The sequence below is a fragment of the Battus philenor genome, unplaced genomic scaffold (genome assembly GCF_028537555.1).
Source record: "Battus philenor isolate CCGP_79_NKW_IND1 unplaced genomic scaffold, ilBatPhil1.0.hap1 SCAF_19, whole genome shotgun sequence".
NCBI lineage: Eukaryota > Metazoa > Arthropoda > Insecta > Lepidoptera > Papilionidae > Battus > Battus philenor.
In genome coordinates this window covers 8,258,694-8,278,144 of record NW_027181681.1, presented here as the reverse complement: position 1 = coordinate 8,278,144, position 19,451 = coordinate 8,258,694, and the positions used below count along the sequence as shown (strand labels likewise).

Sequence of the window (19,451 nt, the reverse complement as noted above, 5' to 3'; positions counted from 1 at the left end):
AAATAATAAAAGGCGATTAAATCATTCTAGTTTTTGCACCACAATCTGATTTCTTTTTTATTTTATTGAATTATCGTAATTAAGCATATGCACATTCTTAAAATGCGCTTATAAAATCTTACACTTATACAATTTTCCATATCTTTTCTTTTAACATGTAATATTAAAACAATTGAACAGTTGAACCTAAAGGAATCACTACACCGGACATATAGTTTGGCGACCGTGTGAAATCCGATACTTTTTAAACAGAAGAGTCACACTTATTGAACAAATGTACCTACTGAAGAGATGTTTATAATGACGATCGAAAATGAGATGAAAACTATAAACCGCGGTATCTCATTTGTACCTAATAAAATAAAATAAAATATTTTCTTCCATATAATTTATTATTTCTACTATAAAATTACTATCTAATTTTCTAAAGTTGTACGTTACTAAATAAATTACTAAGATTCTAAATTAAACAAACATATTTCATATATATGTACATATAATGTGTCACGTAATACGACGTAGACTTTAAACTTCATCTGTCACGAAATACATAGATTTTTTTTCATTAAGAACTTAAATTTAATATAGTCCGGCAAATCAAATTAAAAATGTAAAAGGGTTAAAAATATAATAATTTAACTGAAATGTGATAAATTAATTCTGAAACATAAAAAGAAAAACTTGAACATTTTTGCCCGTTGCACTAATGATGTCACATTGAAACGTTAAAATAGTTGAAAGGTATTTTAAATTAATTTTGGTTTGCATCTCGAAAATTATAGTCAAGCACAACCAAGTGCTTTTGTAATTTCTAATTAAAAAAAAAACTGGGTGTCGTAGTTTTCTTATTCTTACCTGATTTTTCTGCAAAAAGTGATTTAATTCGTAAAAAGTACAGAGTTGTCAGTTTTTATTTACAAACACGTGATTTAGTCTGACCGTTAACATTGTTCTTTTTTATGAAAGGAGCTAAAAAGCTTCGATATTCTTTCTTTTTTAATAAAAAAAAATAGTTACATGTACGTATTACTTACACTTAAGAAAACCAAACTTTTTCGTTGTTATAAAATTGCAACTGTCTATTATTAACTTAAAAAACATAAAGCTATATTAATATGTAAAAAAAATTAAAAGATTATATTTTTCATTAGTAAAAAATACATCGATTTCAGGGTACTGGGTTATTTTAAAGGACTGCGTCATGTATATCGCATAAAGCGGAAGCGTAATTGCACTACCTGTATCGATTCTCGGAGAAAAATGTCGACAATTTTGCACTGCCGCCCAAATGGCATTTTGCAGATTAAGCGAGTGCAAGAAGGCAGGACGCCGAGAGCGCTTAGCCTACAACTTTTTTAAGTTAACGAAGCTCGAGCGCTCCCTGGGAAGGCTCAGCTCACACAAACAACAATTTCACTTGATTGGAAGGCCGCAGACTTCTTTGATCGTTTCGGCAGACACTCTTTGGAGTGACTAGGCCCAAGTGCCCTCAAGAGAAAAAATTGAAGGCACGCAAATATTTTCGTCAAAGGATTCAAGAAATTGAATCTTGGCAATAATTGAAAATCTAAATCTCGCGATCTAGTATATTTTTCATTTATATTATAATCTTTGTTAATAATAAACAGACCATAGTTATTGTTATTTATGTTAATATGTTATTGTGCTAATCCACTTATTATAAAGAGGTAACAGAGCCATTTTGTTAATTACACACATCTCATAAATGATATTCAATAAATTGCATGTTTTATATAATATATGTGAGATTATAAACAGCGAGTATTATTAATGTGAGTTTATCCTTATTTTCAATTTAAATATTACACGAACAACTTAATGTGTATGTAAATAATAAAATTTAATTGAATCTTTTATAGGCTTTAAATTTGCTTTGAACTTTTTACAGTTGAAATGATGATGAATGTTCTTTTCATAAAAATCTTTTTAACAAGCAACAACAAAATGCGGATGCGTTAAACCGTGAGAAATTATTTAAACGCGTCAAATACGTTTATCAGTAAGAAGCCACGTCTGATGGTGCCGTGAATCTGATTATCGAACCATCGTTCCTTTTTAAATTAATACTGTCAAACCCTATCTTAGTGAGGGTTATTGCGAAGTACTATATTTAGTAAAATCAGGCTAAATTTAAATTAGACAGCATACAAGCAGCGACCATGCATAAGATATAACCTGTACCACCCAATTTAAATAACCAAGTACAATGAAACAATAACTTTATACTAAAGTCATACACATAAATATGCCTTTAATCTTTTGACACGAATTCTCTCATTTAACTTAAGTTTACTAATCAATATATCAAGAACAACAACACAATGCTTACGACATCCTGAGGTCGGTTAGCTAATAACGTGTCCTATATTAAATATTTTCCATCCCAAAGACCTTTATAATAGTGGACCCAACAATAGGTTTAAAGAAACGATAATTTATGAGCAATGTTTACCCGTATTCTCAGCATTTACAAGCATATATTAACATTTAAACCTTTTAAGTTTTCCTTTTTTATGATTTCTGGGTACAATCAAACCCACAAAGCAGACCTAAAAATAAGTGCGAAATTGTTTACGGTTTAAATGTTTAAAATTATTTACGATCACCATGAAACAAAATAATTTCGCGGTCAATTGAGTCGAGACGAAAAAAAAATTGGAGGCGCAATTATATCCTCTACTGAGGCATCTCTCCTTGTTCAGAAAGTAACTGATAAAAATCATAATTCGTGCTAAATTAACAGTTATACAATCAGATACAAAATATATAAGAAGACAGTTCCGCAAGCGCAAATTTTTTAGAAGAATTGTTTCTTCTATAGTATCCATAAGAAAAAAAAATTATGACATTGGAGTCACCCAGCTAGAATAATGTCCCTCTTAAGTGGTAGTGCTAGGCAGATGTTCTCGAGTGACGACTACTAGCCTGTAGGCGCGGTGTGGATAGGCACTAGGTGGATCGACGACTCAGTGAAAATCGTGGAAAGCTGATGGATGGCTGCGCAAGACTGATCATCGTGGCGATCTTTGAAAGAGGCCTATACCTTGGAATGAACGTCAATCGGTTGTTACGGTGATGATGAAAGATACTACAATCATCACAATAACGTTTAAATATAAGACTATTCTTTTAAAAAAAAATAACCCGCCGCGTCTCTTTTGTCATACAGTATACATTCATAATGAAGTGACAACACAGAAAGTTATCTTTAATACTAAGTAACGCTAGCCCACAAGTTCAAGGTTGCGGAATTATAAAAAACTGTTTTAGTTAGTGCGAGTTTTCTCGAGTGTTTCTTGCCGTTGTATAAAGTGAATATTAATAAACCTAGTTATTTTCCGAGTTTTTGTTAAAGAATAGTATAAAAAATAGTGATATATTTTTATACAATCCATGGTTAACTTTATTATGAAATACAATAATAATAAGTTTTCATTCATAACGTACGTAACTTTTTTCAAATATCTGATGTTTATTTACGTTAAACTATTTAAAGATTTTCCGATTAAAACGATTTGTATTAACACATTAAATTATTTAGTTTTACTTACAATAATTTTCAACTCATTTTTTAAATAACTATAAAACATATATTCTTTCCTAATTTCCAGGCGATGAAAGTCTGAAGCCTAAAATTAGATGCTTATTGGCGAAATTATATATTTATTATTTTAATATGGACAGGTGTATAGAGGATTTGGAAAATAACCTATTTAAACTTAAATTACTACTTCTTTCTCATTATTACTAATAAATCACATGACCCAAATAGAAGCCTGACCTTCAGCGCTCAAGCACGCAATCATGTTCAGCATTGCGGATGTTTTGTAGAAATTAACCTAAACCTATCATCGGTAAAGCAACTCAACGACTTTTTTTCGCTATCATCCATTTTAATAACAAATATGTCTGTATCAAATATATAATTGAAGGCATTGCACTAATGCGAAAGCATTAATTGTTTTTTTTTTTTTGTTTTAAGTGATAATACAGAGCAAATTAAAGCGTATGTTGGTAGTAACTGGTACGATAAGTGGTAACCATGAGGAAACGTTTGTATCTCTGTGTAGCTACACTCCAAGAGGAGTATATCTTATCCAGTTATTAATTTTACTTAGTCAATACTTTCTGGAATTTCGTTTATCGCCGTCGATACCATTTCAGCCCCACGCCCACTGCAAGGCATAGGCCTTCCTCGAAGATATCTACGGGAGAATATGCCATAATCATTATTATGGTACGCAGAGGACACTGCTGCTCATTCTCTGTAAACTGTACAATTAATGCACAAAGTGTGAATTATATAAGACTGTCTTCCCAGAATCGAAGTCGTGACCTACGATCGCATGTCTTAGTCCTCTACCGCTGGGCTACCATTACTGCTCTTATATTTTACTTATATGCAAAGGTTAAATTAAAAAAAAAATGAAAAATGTTTAAACATCCTGTATTTTACGTGTCAGTTATATTATAAGCAATTATTTAGAAAGAATAATAATTCTTGCAAATAATACAATAATAATTACTTTACCCTATGTATTCTTTATTTTTTGTTATAAATACTTAAAGAGCCTATAACAAATAAATGATTATTATATTGTTTTTACTCGTATATAAGAAAACAAGAATTATTTTCATATTTGACTTATTCGAATTTTGTCACCTTAGAAATCCAATATATTATTAAATAATATAATAATTTGTCATTAAAAATAAAATCTGTTTCTCCACATTTCGCGGTTTTTTCCCTGCCATAATGGGTAAAATCCGGCATGTAGCGGAAAAAATCAGAAGAGTAAATTAATAATTCATATAATTAACTACTCAGTAATTATTAAGGAAACAAATATTTTCCATATGTAGTAAATACTGTGAAGGTAAAAATCCTCGTTAAATTTAGTTTATCACACAATGTAAGAGTTCTCTAAGAAGGAGAAATGGATTAAAACAATTGAAAAATCTTGTCTGTCGAATGACTGGCTCTTCCATCATCGTTGTAAATTATTAACAGTACATATCTGTAGTTATTGTGTGGCGTAGAGAGATTTTAAAATGCTATAATGGATATTGCCTGCACAGGAGGCCCACTAAACATTTACCAATATTTTATGGTCTAACTCTCATCACAAATAATGCCATACTTTCGAATAATCCCCCCACCCCCACTGCACTACCGATTAAGTAAAGCAAGGTTGCACTCAATACGAATCAGCTGACTTGCTTCTGTCTATTCACGCGCCGCCTACTTTTTAAATTTGATACCTTCCTCTGATAATGTTTAAGATAGGTCTTCCACGGCGTCCGCGGGTAACACCGTCTGCACATCCGTTCAGACCTACAGAATAAAATCTCCAAGACGTCAGACTAAAAACCACAGCATGCGTTCGTTTGGAGTAACTGTACCATACACGTCAATTATTCTTTAAGCAGTTTGTACAGCACCGTTTCTACGGTAGAAATCAAATTATAAAAATTATATATCATACAAATTTATTCAGACCTATCAAAATAGATTTGAAATAAATTTATCAAAGTAATCATATGATATGCTGCGAGAATCCAATTTATAATACTGTCCAGAAATACTTTCATATTATAATATATATTAATTATATTAACATCGTATGATATTTTAGAAGGCAAGAATAAATCAAAAAACACGGTGACTTCTAAAAGAAAAACGAAATAATATTTAAATGAATTATACCTTCTGATGTCCGTAAAGTAATTTTTGTACACCAATTAAAATAGTCTTAATTGACCAGGCTTTTAAGTGTTTTTATTTATGATTCCTGGTACAAAACCCAAAACAAAAAAAGACTAAATCTTATTTACTAAACTTTTCTTATTATATTTTGATCTTAGTTACTAATAAATCAACGATCATTACGCAATTAATGATCTAGTGTGAACAATAAGTTGTTTATAATAACTTCATTTTACTTTTTAAATAAACCAGTTAGTTTATTACGTGTGACAATGATATATGGATTTATTTTATTTTGTTGTAGCAAAGGAAACAATTATTTTAAAAATATATATATATAACAAAATATTCAAACAACACTAAAGATGCTTCCAACGTCTATAAAACACACAGTTAATGTTTAGTAGCGACAAGGACAATGGTGATGTTGTATTTTATATTTTGTATTATATATTATATGCATATATGTACATATATACATATATATATATATATATATATATATATAGACATATATTTATAAACTTCACGTAACGAATATTACCAAAAAGTAACACGTCTGTCAGTAAAGATATAAATAGTAAAGTTAAACTGAAGTAGTTCCTTCATGCGGTGTCATCGAAAACCTTTTATTGTCTAGACGTCTCGACGGAAAGGAAGCGCAACCTTGCGCACATTGAGACCGTGGCCTTTCAATGCTTCCAGTGTCGTGGGAATAACCCCAGTATAGTCGCATCATGAAGTGATCTGGAAAGAAATAAGAAGATAAGATAATAAATCTCATTAAAATTCATTTATTATTCTGTATAATTATCTCCTCAACTTCTAAAAGCACTATTCCATTCGAATTTTTATACTATCAGAACTTTCGTCATATAAGCTAAACACTTTTTTCAGTTCAAGTAAAATATTGTATCTGAGATTTCCCATTTACCAAATATGATTGCTATGTGTATATGTAATTTTTTTATTAATTTAAGCCTAATCAGCCAGTTTAAAAAATTTACGGAACTTTTCAAGCGTTGGAGAGTTGTACAATTTTAATAAGCACAGTTAACGCAAAGTTAATAAAAATATAACGCTAAGTTTTTATTTCAAAATCGGATTTTAAATCTCTTCAACTAGGTCGCAAAGTAAAAACTTTAATTGTTGAGTACAGGCAATACTTCCACAAGTAGAAAATTTAGCGCTTTACGTAGGAAGGCAGTAAAAAGCGTTTTACAAGAAAGTAATACAAACGCTAATTTATTAAATCATTCATCTTATCAGCACCAATAAGATATTTTTTTGTAATCTCTTGATTACAGTGTACTTACACTCCTTATTTTAATATATACAGTAAACTGACTTATAATACCCTTTTTCCTTATTATATATTCTTTTATTTATTATTTTTTAAATCATTTATATTATATAGAGTGTAACATTCATAAATTGAGAGCTAATGTGCACGGGATCGCTGACGTTGCTCGAAAAATGTAAGCGATTGTTGAATTTGTTGAATTTGATTGTTGTTGTTGAAGTTGAATTGACTGTTGGAGTCGAAAGATTCTCGAGTAACGACCACGATAACGACACGGCGCGGGTAGGTGAGCAGGTCTCCTTCTAGGAGGATCGACATAGTTATGGTCGCTGGCTGCGGTCGGCGCAGGACCGATCATCGTGGCGATCTTTAAAGAAGGCCTATAACTATCGATGGGCGTCTATCAGCTAAAAAGAAGAAGATTTCGAAGGTAGCCTATGTTAAGCAGTGGATGCCATACGGCTAAAATGACAATGATGAAGTGAGCTATACATGCACCGCTCTATAGCTTTTACACCTATAACTAATTACTATATATATGCTTTGCATGGCGCTTATTTACATTTAGTTAATATTTTTGTATGTATAAATTACTTTATAACATTTCATTACGTTTATTAAACGATATTAGGACGCTAGTTTTAAATTGAAGTAAGCCATTACACGTATCTATGTACAGTAAATCCTGTCGCTTAATACAGATGTACGTTATTCTCCAAAACGAGCGTCTATTTAAACTTCACCCGTATCTTACATACTAGTAATTAATAACATAACACATATTATTACATAATAAAACATATATAAAGTAATTCTTTATGTATCTTGTTTATATTGAACAGTATCTCTAACGAGTTTCTTCAGCGAAGCTTTTTACGCAACAATACATTAAAAGTACGTATGTACGTACTTAAAAGAAATTAGCTAATTGATTTATATTGCTTTCCTTTTTATTTATTTTACTTCGACATTAAAAGAATTTTAAAAAAAGTTGTCTGTATTCGTAAATATATATGTATATAATAAGTAAATAAATTTGAATATTATAAGTAACTTTCAATAAAGTAGCGGATAAATTTAATGTTTCCATTATCTAAACCTTTATTTCGTAGGATAATAATTATAACTTCGTATTATAACACTTTGTTAGTATTAAAAATAATTAGAGAAGTGGGGCATAATAAGAAGTTTATGAAGGAAAACATAATAAGTAATTAAGTTGGGATTAAGGTCATTCACATGTTTCTTTTGTTTGTGACGGGTCGTTGTCACTTTATGTGCTAATACTTGTCTTAACATAATCTTAAAGAAAACAAGATACGCCAATTATGACCACCTATAAAAAATTTAGAACGATATATAGTAATATCTATTAGTCCACTCAAAATAATATACATTTTTTTAATATTAATGGTTAATACATTATAAGTAAATAGTTTTTATATATACATAAATTAAAACCGTTGCTCACGAGGCTATAAAGTTAAATACTACCCTATACTACGTCGATATCATTTGAATCATGTCCGGATTTTGAAATCATTATGGCAACCTTGTGTATAAACGTTAGAACAGAGTTCAAACGTACCAGACCTTTCGCTTGTAGCGCATTGTAAACAGCGTTCAGTATATTAACTAAACATAAGCAAGTTTCGCTTGCTCTTGTGTGATCAAAACGCTTGTAAAATTATTTATAACTACATGAATAAACCTTGAATTAAATTACTACCGATCTGCATTAGCTTTTGATTTATTTATCAAGTGACAGCTAATAGCTATGATTCTTTTAAGGAATAATTGATTCTGTACGGGCCTTTTTTATTCCCCGGAAAGAATTACCGAAATCATTCAAGCATTATATTTATTTGAAACATTCTTAATAGTTAGTTTTGGCAAATACGAGCTATGCACCAATATGGCCGATTTACGTATCGTTATAGGTCCTCAGGTAACACTCCCAAAAAGAATAACCTAAGATTTTGTCGTATGATATATTACTAAAGTATTTATGTATTCATTCATCTTGTTCTTGTTAACGTAATAGATCTTTATGTTACTTTAACGTTTTTTAAAGGTTTTTCAATAAAGTTATCGATTCTTGTACAGCACTAAAAACGTTTGATCTCTAATTTTCTAATTATTTATTACCTTGTTATAGTTCATGTGTGGTTTACAGTTCCCACGTTCTCCAGCCATAAACGAAACCCAAATCGTTTACAAATAACTGAAATAGAAATGAATTATTATTTAATTTCTGTATTCTAATCTTAAACAAATATATTATTTTATTAAAAACGACGTTTATGACATTTACTACGTACTGGTATGTCATCGGGATTAGAGACAGAAGGAGAAACTGACAAGAATAATAACAGAGAGGTATGTGGGTGCAACAAAAGAAGTAGAGGCAGACAGAATAAGAGATAGGAGGATGATATTAGCAGTGGGTCTAACATGAATGCGCACAGCCATTGGTCGAACTTTTTGGAAAGCTTTACAGGAGACCGTTGTCGGAAGACAAGCTGAAACAGACTCAGTGGCGTAGCTATGGTATTTGGGGCCTGGGGCGGATTGGGGCTTGGTGCCCCCCCCCCCCATGTTTTTTTTTTGGTTCAAAATAATATTAAATATATATAAAATAACATTAGATCTTAATAAAATTTATTGGGAAAATTTAAAAACGAACATTCCTCGCTTTTTGGCCTGCAAAGTCATTAATCACATTTTCAAAATCAATAGTGTCGACTAGTTTATGTTCTATTGACATTATTGCAAGATTATTTAATCTATTTATCATTAAATAATCTTGCAATAATGTAATAATTTATTATTTTGTCATTTAGGGCCCTTTTAAAAATTACTTTGTGTGTTTTGCGAATGAAAGGCTTAAACACTGTGTATTTCATATTATTTAACAACTTTTTAAGCACAAAAATAGTAATATTCGATATTCTTTTTATGTTATTTACTTTAATCTATGGTTTTCATTTTTCTTTTAACATTTCATTATTCATCATTCAAAAAAAATCAACTTTGGTGCCCCCCCTACTTGTGGTGCCTGGTGCGGCCGCCCCGCTCGCCACCCCCTAGCTACGCCACTGAACAGACGTTGACCGATATTTATATTACCTAATTAAAAAAAATATTTAAGAAATAATTTATAAATAAGCTATGAATGCTATGAGAAAGCTATGAGCTGTGCTATATATAAAGAGTGATTTTATTTTAATTATTTAATGGAATCAGGCGTTACCTTGCGGAATTCCATCCTAAGTAAGATAAGGACCAATATTTAGCCACTTCCGCACATGCAGTGGTAGTCGTGCAACGAAGCGCACCGCCCGCCAGCCCGCTGATAAATGCGTATGCGGCATATGCTCTTTATAGCACAGCTCATAGCGAAAGTTGCTTAATATTGGTCCTTTTCTTATTTATTTTAATTACTTTTATAGGTACTTAGCTCATTCATAGTAATACTCTGGAAGTGTATATACACCATTATTTTCTCCGGTAATTACCGATTTATTTCGAAGCGGTATATTAACAATAATGTCCTTTGTATGCGTTACATCGTCAGCTCAACTATAATATTGTAGTTTTTAAATTCATGTGTCAAAAAAAATTGAATTGAATAAAGTTTGTTGAACATTATGATGATCTTGAAGTACAAATTTTATTTATGCATACGTTATTTTCAGAGTAAATTTGCAAAAGAAAACCACAACTTCCAAGAGAGAAAAGATTGAAGCTTTTATTAAATTTAGAATTTTAATCTTCAACTCAGATTAAAACCTAACTCTACGACCTGGTTCCGTCAATTTTTCTCATCATGTACTCAACTAGAATGAAAATGTTATTTACTTGATTTTTGAAGTCATTTAATATGACATTTTATTAAAAATCTGTAAGAAATCTGTTTTTATTACAAACTATAAATTTGTTTTTTGGTTTCGTTTTACGTTGGAGAAATGTTTTAGCACAACCGTTCTAGCGGAGTACAGGCAGGTTATAAAGGACTTGCACGGATTAAAACCTCGATGATTGCTTTATAGGGGACTTCGAAATCAATAGGCAACCCCAACCGCGAGAGCCCATGCCGGCTTGTCTTGTAAGAGAAAACGCTCTTCTTCTCATTCATAATACCGACAGTTCTATCCACATTCGATGCGAATGCGGTGCAGCCCGCTTGCTCACCTCTAAAGTGAGAGAATCAGAACCCACTAACGAAGCCGCCTCGGACCCGCTTCAGGGCAACCATGTAGGTTTCATTAAACTTTATCTTGGGTGACAAGCCAAGAAAATTTTAATGCACATTTTAATTGCATACTCCTGAAACCTAATGCTAAGTTTACTGTTAAAATTTCATCAATGTCTTGCGCTCATTTCATAAGTACACTCTACTATATTTATAACGGGTCGATCTATATCCCACATTTCATCTTTGTCATCGACGTTTGAGCCGTAGTTGTCCATTGCTTTACGCAGCCATGTCTTGTAAATTTCCATTGAAATCGGTAGGCTCCAACCCGTCTGCAGCATTTTAACAACCATCACCACACTTTTGGATATAGCACATTTTATTTTCCACGGAGAATATGCACAAATTCAAATTTAACGTATTTTAATGTATTTGCTGAAAAACAAGCAAGTTGAACATGAAATCAATAACCAGCAATTTTGAAAAAAAAGCAAGTATATAAATACAATCCAAGTGCTCTGACAGTGATCTAGAAAAAAAATTCTCAAAACATGAAAAAAATTAGTCGCCGTGAGCAGTTACATGATATAGCGATAATGAAGTAAATAAAGCGTTAAATGATTGCATGTAATAGACGTAATTTATTACAGCTAAAACTAATTGACATTTCTTCTTTAGCAAGACAGAGCAACAACCTGAATTTAGAGATTTTTAAAAAAAAGACAGGTAATGATTTACAATGTCATCATCAGGTCAGTTATCGTTTACGTTCTTATCTTACGACTATAAACCCTATGCTATGGCAATAACAGCTACTTTAATGCAATAACAAAAAACCTTTAACCTTAGCTTCCTCCTACCTAAAACTTACATGTAATAACTCTAGAGAACTTCATAAATAATTTTAATGGTAGGCAGATTACGTAACTCCGTAATGTTTACGTATTAAATAGCACAGCAATTGCTACAGAGCTATTTCGCCTAACGAGCAAGAGAAAAATATACGAGACTGACCTGCAACCCGCGCTAATTGAAGAGGCACTATGAGACGAATGACAACAATAGTTAACATAGTTTGTTTTAAAAAAATTGAGATTGCTGTCACCCGCTAATGCTACCCTTGTTTATCATACCTAAAGTGGCCTAACTGTTACATTGAAATAAGGACAATTACCTGGTTTTTTAACTTACCTTTTTTACTTCTGTTATGAAGAAAGTATTGGAAAATGTTTTTCCCGGTTCACGCTTCTTTAAAATTTTCTATTTACGTATCCAAATATTATAAACAGAAAAAGAAAACGATGATCAAAACGTCACACAGTACAAAACATGCACAAATAAAAAGTTGATGTCTTCTTTCGTTACAATTTAAAAATTTTAGCGTTAAAACGTTTACGGTATTAGAAGATCTTACTACTTTAATCGGAGAACGGTGATTTAAAAAAAAAAACGTGTATCTTCACATCCGAATCTCGCGGAAATTGTATTGCTTATCTTAATAGTATACTAGTGTAATCCTGCGAAATTCACTTTATGATTTAGTAAACCTATTTTATGTAGCATTAAAGAAGAACTTAAAAGACGAAGAAAACAGTCAGATTATTTTGTAAAAAATTATAAATTGTTCGGCCGGCACACTGCCTCCTGAGCGCAACGTCCGCCCAAAATTTGTTGACCGCAATTGAATTATTTTCACACTCAACTGCGTGAAATACGATCGCGGTTTGTTATACACCGGCTAAACGGCTGGATTTGTTCCGCCGGTTGTTTTCGCTGCGAATACCGTATATACAAATGTCATTTAAAGCAGTTTAACTATTTTGTGAAAAAGGCAATAACATAAAAGTAGTTGACAATTTTTTTTCACATTACCTTTATAGCTTTATTAAGTAAACATAGAAGTATCTTTTTATTTCACAATTTTTTTTATTAATGATCATAAAAATTCATCCATTGAGCAGTGGTACTGGTTGAGGACGGAAAATTGAAATCATAGGACGCGGCTTCGATTTTTGGGACAAAATTTTAAATAATTTACACTGTGCATTAATTTATAAGATTGCCATTGCTCATATTCAAGTTTTCAGAGGACGGGTAGCAGTGTCTTTTGCATATCGTAATAACACCCCCCGATCGCCAATCCGCTAATTAATCGCGACGATTTTGGTATAGATATTTCCCCATAGATATCCTTGGGGGAAACTTATGCCTTGCAGTGGAAATTTATAGACTGAAATGACAACAATCATTCAAAACTGGAATCGTACCTTGGAAAAAAAGAGCTCAAAATGTAAAGTGAAAGTAGACTGTCTGTATTAACAGGAAAAGCCTATGTGAGATGTTAAAAATAATTTCACTAAAATAAAAAGTAGAATCGACTATCATTTAGCTACTGCGGTCAAATATTATCCATAAGAAAATGATTAATCTTTTATCGTTATTGCTAATATTGAAAATAAGTAGAACATAAAAAACTAGAATACGTTATTAATCTATTACAGAATAAATATTGTAAATGTTAAAAAGTCTGTAGTCGAGCTGAATATAATGTACAAGGGCGAAGGCCTTTCGTCTCTGATTATATTTGCACGATGTCTTGAATCGAATGAAATATTTCTGTGGCATCCTTTAAACTTTGAGCGAGTTTATCTATTACCTAATCTGTTTGGAGTATTTATTAAACAGGAATTAATCGTAGCAAAATTATTTTTTTTTTAATTAAACTAACATAAGCTGAGTTAACATTATTAAAATTCACCGTTTGTAAAAAAAAAATGATGAAGGCCGTGAGTATCCTTTCTAAGTTCTTACTGTTTGTTACATTCACTATTCACAAGTAACTTGGGGTGTGATATCTGCTTTTGTAAATTTCACAGCTTTTATTCTTTTGAGTTGATTTAATGTTGTTCTTTCAAGTCTATATGTTTTAATTTATATGCGTGTTTCATGTTCATTTTAATAATGCTTATTCCCTAATCCTACAAAAAATTAACAAAATGGAAGCTTACTTTGTGTAATCATATTCACAGCAAACTATATTTTTGCTTTTTATTACATAATTAAAGTGACAGTTTCTTTTGTACTTATGTTGTTACCTTTATCTCAGTTTACCTGCAAATAATCACACGACAATAATTTTTATGACTCCTCACTGTGGACCAGCCGAAAGTAACGGCGTAATCCTGTGTCCGTTTTGCCAACTCATTGAGTACAATAGATAACATGTGTCACAAATGATAATTCTATTTTTAAACTTAATTTCATATTGACATTTTACGCCAAATTTTAAATACACCCCATATAGCGTTATTGCTTTAAAAATGCCGACCAAAAATGTATAGCTCTATATCTCGTCTCTTTATACACATAATGAAATAAGATTTATTTTTTTTATATAAGAGGTCCAGTGAAATTTATTTACATACATGCATTACTACTTCTCGTATATTTATAAAAATAATATACTAGTTTTTTGTAATGTAAGATGTTAATAAATGCATCATTGGTTTTGAATCTCGCAAGCAATCCACACGTTTTGACGTGTGACACAAGCACGTCCACAAATAAGCTGCTGTATATGTTCGCTTAAGTATCAACAGCGTGCCAACGATTCAAAACACTATTGTGGTTCCTGTGACTCTAAACAACACGGTCTATTATTATTGATCGACCAACTTATAATCGATCTGCTTTAGTTTCGTCAGTCATTGACATTAATTGCCCGCCGCGAGGAAAAAACTATCAGTGCTTGGTGGAGTGCGGAGCGGGTCAGCCGTTCATCGAGTGTTCGCTTTTGAATAAGCTCAGTGCATAATTTTCGGGGCCGCTGTAGCATGTCGGCCTGTTGAATAAACCCAGTCGCATTGTGCTATGCGCGTTGGTCGGACGCGCACGGCCTGTGCCCGTTCGCCGCCCGCGCACCTACAAAACAAAAAAATGACGTTTGTCCACGACTTCAGTTGACGTTTAAACTCACCATAGTACTGGCCCACACAATGTGCTGTGCGGGATTTACGAATTACCTTTTCCACAAGCTGAGGAAGTACACATGTGGACTAGCCGGACGCGAAAGTAAGTACGACTTGCGTTCAATACTATTTGCGGGTTATGGTATAAACAAACGCACATGTACATTGTCCGGTGTTCGTTTTACGGTCGTTTTGTACGCTTCTAATCGGTTTACGGAAAATAACTGCGCTTGAATTCAAACCCAATTGTCATTCGTCAGAAGCCGTTCTGCCTCAAATCTTTCAATTTCCCAGGTTTTTGTTCATCACATTCTTGATATTTAATCAAGTTAAAAATAATTCTTTACAGTTACATATTTCCAAAATTTTATGTAGTTATGTTATCTTAGATTTTTTTATTGACTGAAATACGCTGTCGCAAGTTTTGTGACTCATATTACTCAAACGAATGCCTCTCATCAATATACAATCACCACAGACCTCAATGCAACTTTCTAGAAACGTTTCTAAGTAATACCATTACGTATACTCTCAAATACTTATTATGTACGAGTACCTTGTAAACTAAATTGCCTTCCTTGTTTATAGACAGTATATGTTTGCATATTTATATATTCTGAGATATTTTGTTCTACTTATTAAAAGAGTGTTTATTATAATCATAACTTTTATATTTTTATACGAGACTGGTCACGACCTTCAGTTGTGACGTATGGTCTTTTAATGATATGTCATTACTAAGACCTAATTTATTGAAAATTTGTACCAAAACTCGGCTAAAGAGATGAAACGACTCTTATTTACCTAATAATAGTAATTGATGCTGTGAAAGAAATAAATGACTGTATCATACATCAAAAATGGAAAAAATGAATACATGTTATCTTGTAACGATATATAAATTTAATTGCTAACTAAAACGCATGATTACTTTAAATATCCAATATTTTATAAACATTAAGCTTATTTTGGTACTCTCATCATTTCAAGGCAAAAAATGTTTATAATTTAAACGTGTACGCGATTATTTAAATGCGAAGTTATTGAACGTATCGATAATATTATATATAATATCAAAACAAACTTTATTTTCGCGTCAGTATGCAAGAATTTATTTATTACGTGTATATAGTATGAAATCATTTGAACCTTTTTTGTTCACAGTGAAAATACATTATATATATTTGTTGGACTATGTGATAAATAACAAGAAACTACATAGGAAATATTGCTAGCCTTACAATATCAAAGACCACGTGATTAAAATCGCTGGTACATAATAGCTAACTTCCTGTACTACACATTTAGCAAAAAGTTTCACCATATTTTAATTCATATACATTTTAACGCAGTTTTAGAGTATTCAGATTTTTTCATATATATCACAACTGGCTAGCTTTTAACCAATATAACTGGTAATTTGTTGATTCGGCTCCATTGTTGCCAACACTTCTTTAAGTCAAACATTTCATTTTCCTTGGGGCTAAGTTACATTTTGCCTGTTAAATATAGTCAAATTTAGTGTTAGAAATTTCTAAAAATAAAAAGATTTAACACTAATTTTATCGAGAATGAAAAGACAAAAAAAAACGTTGGCAAAATGTTTTGGTTTTTTTTTCGTTGATATCAAAATAGTCAAACAAACAATCGAAGAGATGTCACAGAGAAGCTTTTTAGGTATGACACAGTCTAATTTTATATAATATTATAATCCAGTAACAAAATTTTTTTTTTTTAATTATACATTTAACGTTAAGGGTTTAACCTATGACAAAAGATATGCAATACTAGATTGAACAATTACTACAGATTAAACTTTAAAGAAGAAAGAAACTAAAATTCATGTAATGTATTTTTTAAACCTTTTTATTCTATCTATATTTAAAAAAAAAGCTTAGGGTGTATATTCAAGGTTAGGGCTCAATTATTACGATGATACTTCAACCTAGCAACCATCGTAACAGTTCAAAAATTACTTAAAATTATCTTGAATTTATTAACAAAATGTAATAAAGTATTAATAATTACTGTTTTTAAATAAAGGAACGTCTTTTTGTTAAAAATTGACGAGCTAGGTATATATGTCTACTGGAATAATATTTATATAGCATGTATATTTTTTAATTTAGAATCCTGCCACTTGTGTAACCTTTTCCACGCTCGGACGATTTTTAAATAGATATTATGTTGCGGTACGTTGTGATTTGTAAAAAATACGTTCATTTTTTCCTTATCGACCCTTCGAATTCTTAAGTCGGAAGTCATTCATCTTGACTTTTTTACAGTTTCCTCAGTTTAAAATAATATGTAATTTTTTATACAGTATATTGTCGCGATTAATAATTTCATACGCTACATTTTTTCTTAACGCGTAGTATAACCAACTAATAATTATCAGCATTGAACTTGAACAAGACTCAAAATTATTTGTATTTTCATGTTAAAGCAATGAGCTCACAACTACATAAAGGTCGCTACTTCCCAAAGCTACGATTATGCGACATACGGAGTCGAAGGATCAGAATGTATATTTTGGCACTTAATTTATTATAAAAGTAAAGATGGTGTGGAATTATTAGAAATACGAAGCTGTTTAGCGAGAGATTTTGCTTGTGCGCAACGTGTTATATTCTTTCTAACTGTTCGCTGATCAACTAACGCCTGCAGTCCACGCTACCTCGCCTCAGGGCAGACAATTTACTCTCTCATTCCAAGACGCTAGAACTTATCGTGCCTTAGCCTCTTGTCTCGACGTGAGTTCTACCTCAACTTCCTATCATCATTGCTTACAATAGGCTATGAACGTGTCCGTATATTTTATCGCATAGATCACGTACAAACAATTTCTGTCGATATCTCCTATCAAGAACGGACATATTTTTAAATAAACCCGGCGAAAACTATGACATGGATTTTTTTAATAGCAACACAATAAACTCCAACGTGAAATATCTTTATTGTTTTATTAATAATGGAAATAAAATTTTGTGTAGCAATTGCAATGTTATGTTTTTTTTTAAGTATTAACACTTCCATTAATATTCCTAACAAGCTAAACTATGTAAAATTCTGAAATACCTGTGGACAGTATTAATTTAACTTATATTATAAATTAATTATATAAGTTAGGTAGAAAAAAAGTATTTTATCAATCGTATTAAGTTAACATAATGTATTAAAGATATTCGTCAAATAAATCTATAATTTTAATTATTTTATTTTCAATTGAACAAATAAAGCTTGTCGACCTTGACACGGCGGCCAAACATTATCCTTTTGTCTCAATTGGCCGGTAATTGCCGGGGACGTCTTCAGTTCTATTCTCAGATACAATTTGCACTTACGACTCTTGTCAAATTGCACCTTAACTCAACTACGAGGGGTAAACTTTATTATCTCAAATACGTACCGGACTACACTCTATAGCAATAGATTATTTTTTATTTTACTTCTGAGAATACAAGTTTTAACTGCATAAAGACAAAGAGATTCTTGCAAGACAATCCGCTCCAAAATTTAACTAAAATTTATCAGTACATGTCAATTATTTTATGAAATACATATAATTTGTATCTTATATTTATTATTAAATTGATAATAATTTAAAAACGTCCATAAATTTCTTAAACTAAAACAATTCACGAGACACGTGTACACTTGAAAACATAAACAACCATTTACTCCATTTAAAGCGTATATACAGAAACAAAACGCTTCAATTATAAATGACGTTTCCGTAATTATTACCCAGTTTTAGATCTGGTAATAACGCACTGCAATCTAGTAAAGCTCGTGATTATTAATCTTATTACTACAAGCAGAATATGTGTATGACTTATGTTCATAAAACTACGTCGCTGTTAAACAGACATAATAAATAGATTTAGACATTATTAAAAGCTACCCTTAAATTTTTGTATGTAAATTAGCATATCTTTCCAGCTACGTGAACTAGTAAAAACAAAACACTGATATAAAAAATTAAAAGTGGACAGTATCTATAACTTAATTATTGAATTTTTCTCTGGTGTACTCCCTATATCTTTATGTCAAGTGATGTGTGCGAATCGAAACTGTATGTGGTCTTTCGAGACTCCTGAATGTCGATAACTGGCGACCGATAACGACTTTGTGAAAAATCTATTAGCTCTTGATCTTCAATATGCCAAAGGGTAAGTAAAAATCGCTGAATTTCTACGAAAAGCAAATTTTATATAAATTATTAAAATGCATGATGAACAGTGTTTTTTTCTC

The 19,451-nt window shown here is 31.4% G+C and overlaps 1 protein-coding gene across 9 annotated transcripts in view; it reads left to right on the top strand.

The window, feature by feature from the left end:
- The window catches only part of Ih (hyperpolarization activated cyclic nucleotide gated potassium channel Ih), a 151,612-nt gene that overhangs the window by 95,578 nt on the left and 36,583 nt on the right, over window positions 1-19,451 (top strand). Inside the window, exon 2 of one of the 9 annotated variants that reach the window (XM_068763998.1) lies at window positions 19,140-19,369. The exons of 7 other annotated variants lie outside the window; for them this stretch is intronic. In XM_068763998.1, the coding sequence (XP_068620099.1) occupies window positions 19,360-19,369 (10 nt within the window). In that variant the 5' untranslated portion in view covers window positions 19,140-19,359. Of the gene's footprint in view, window positions 1-14,970; window positions 15,301-19,139; window positions 19,370-19,451 lie in introns of those variants that run through there. One more of the 9 variants, XM_068763996.1, reaches the window with a different exon arrangement.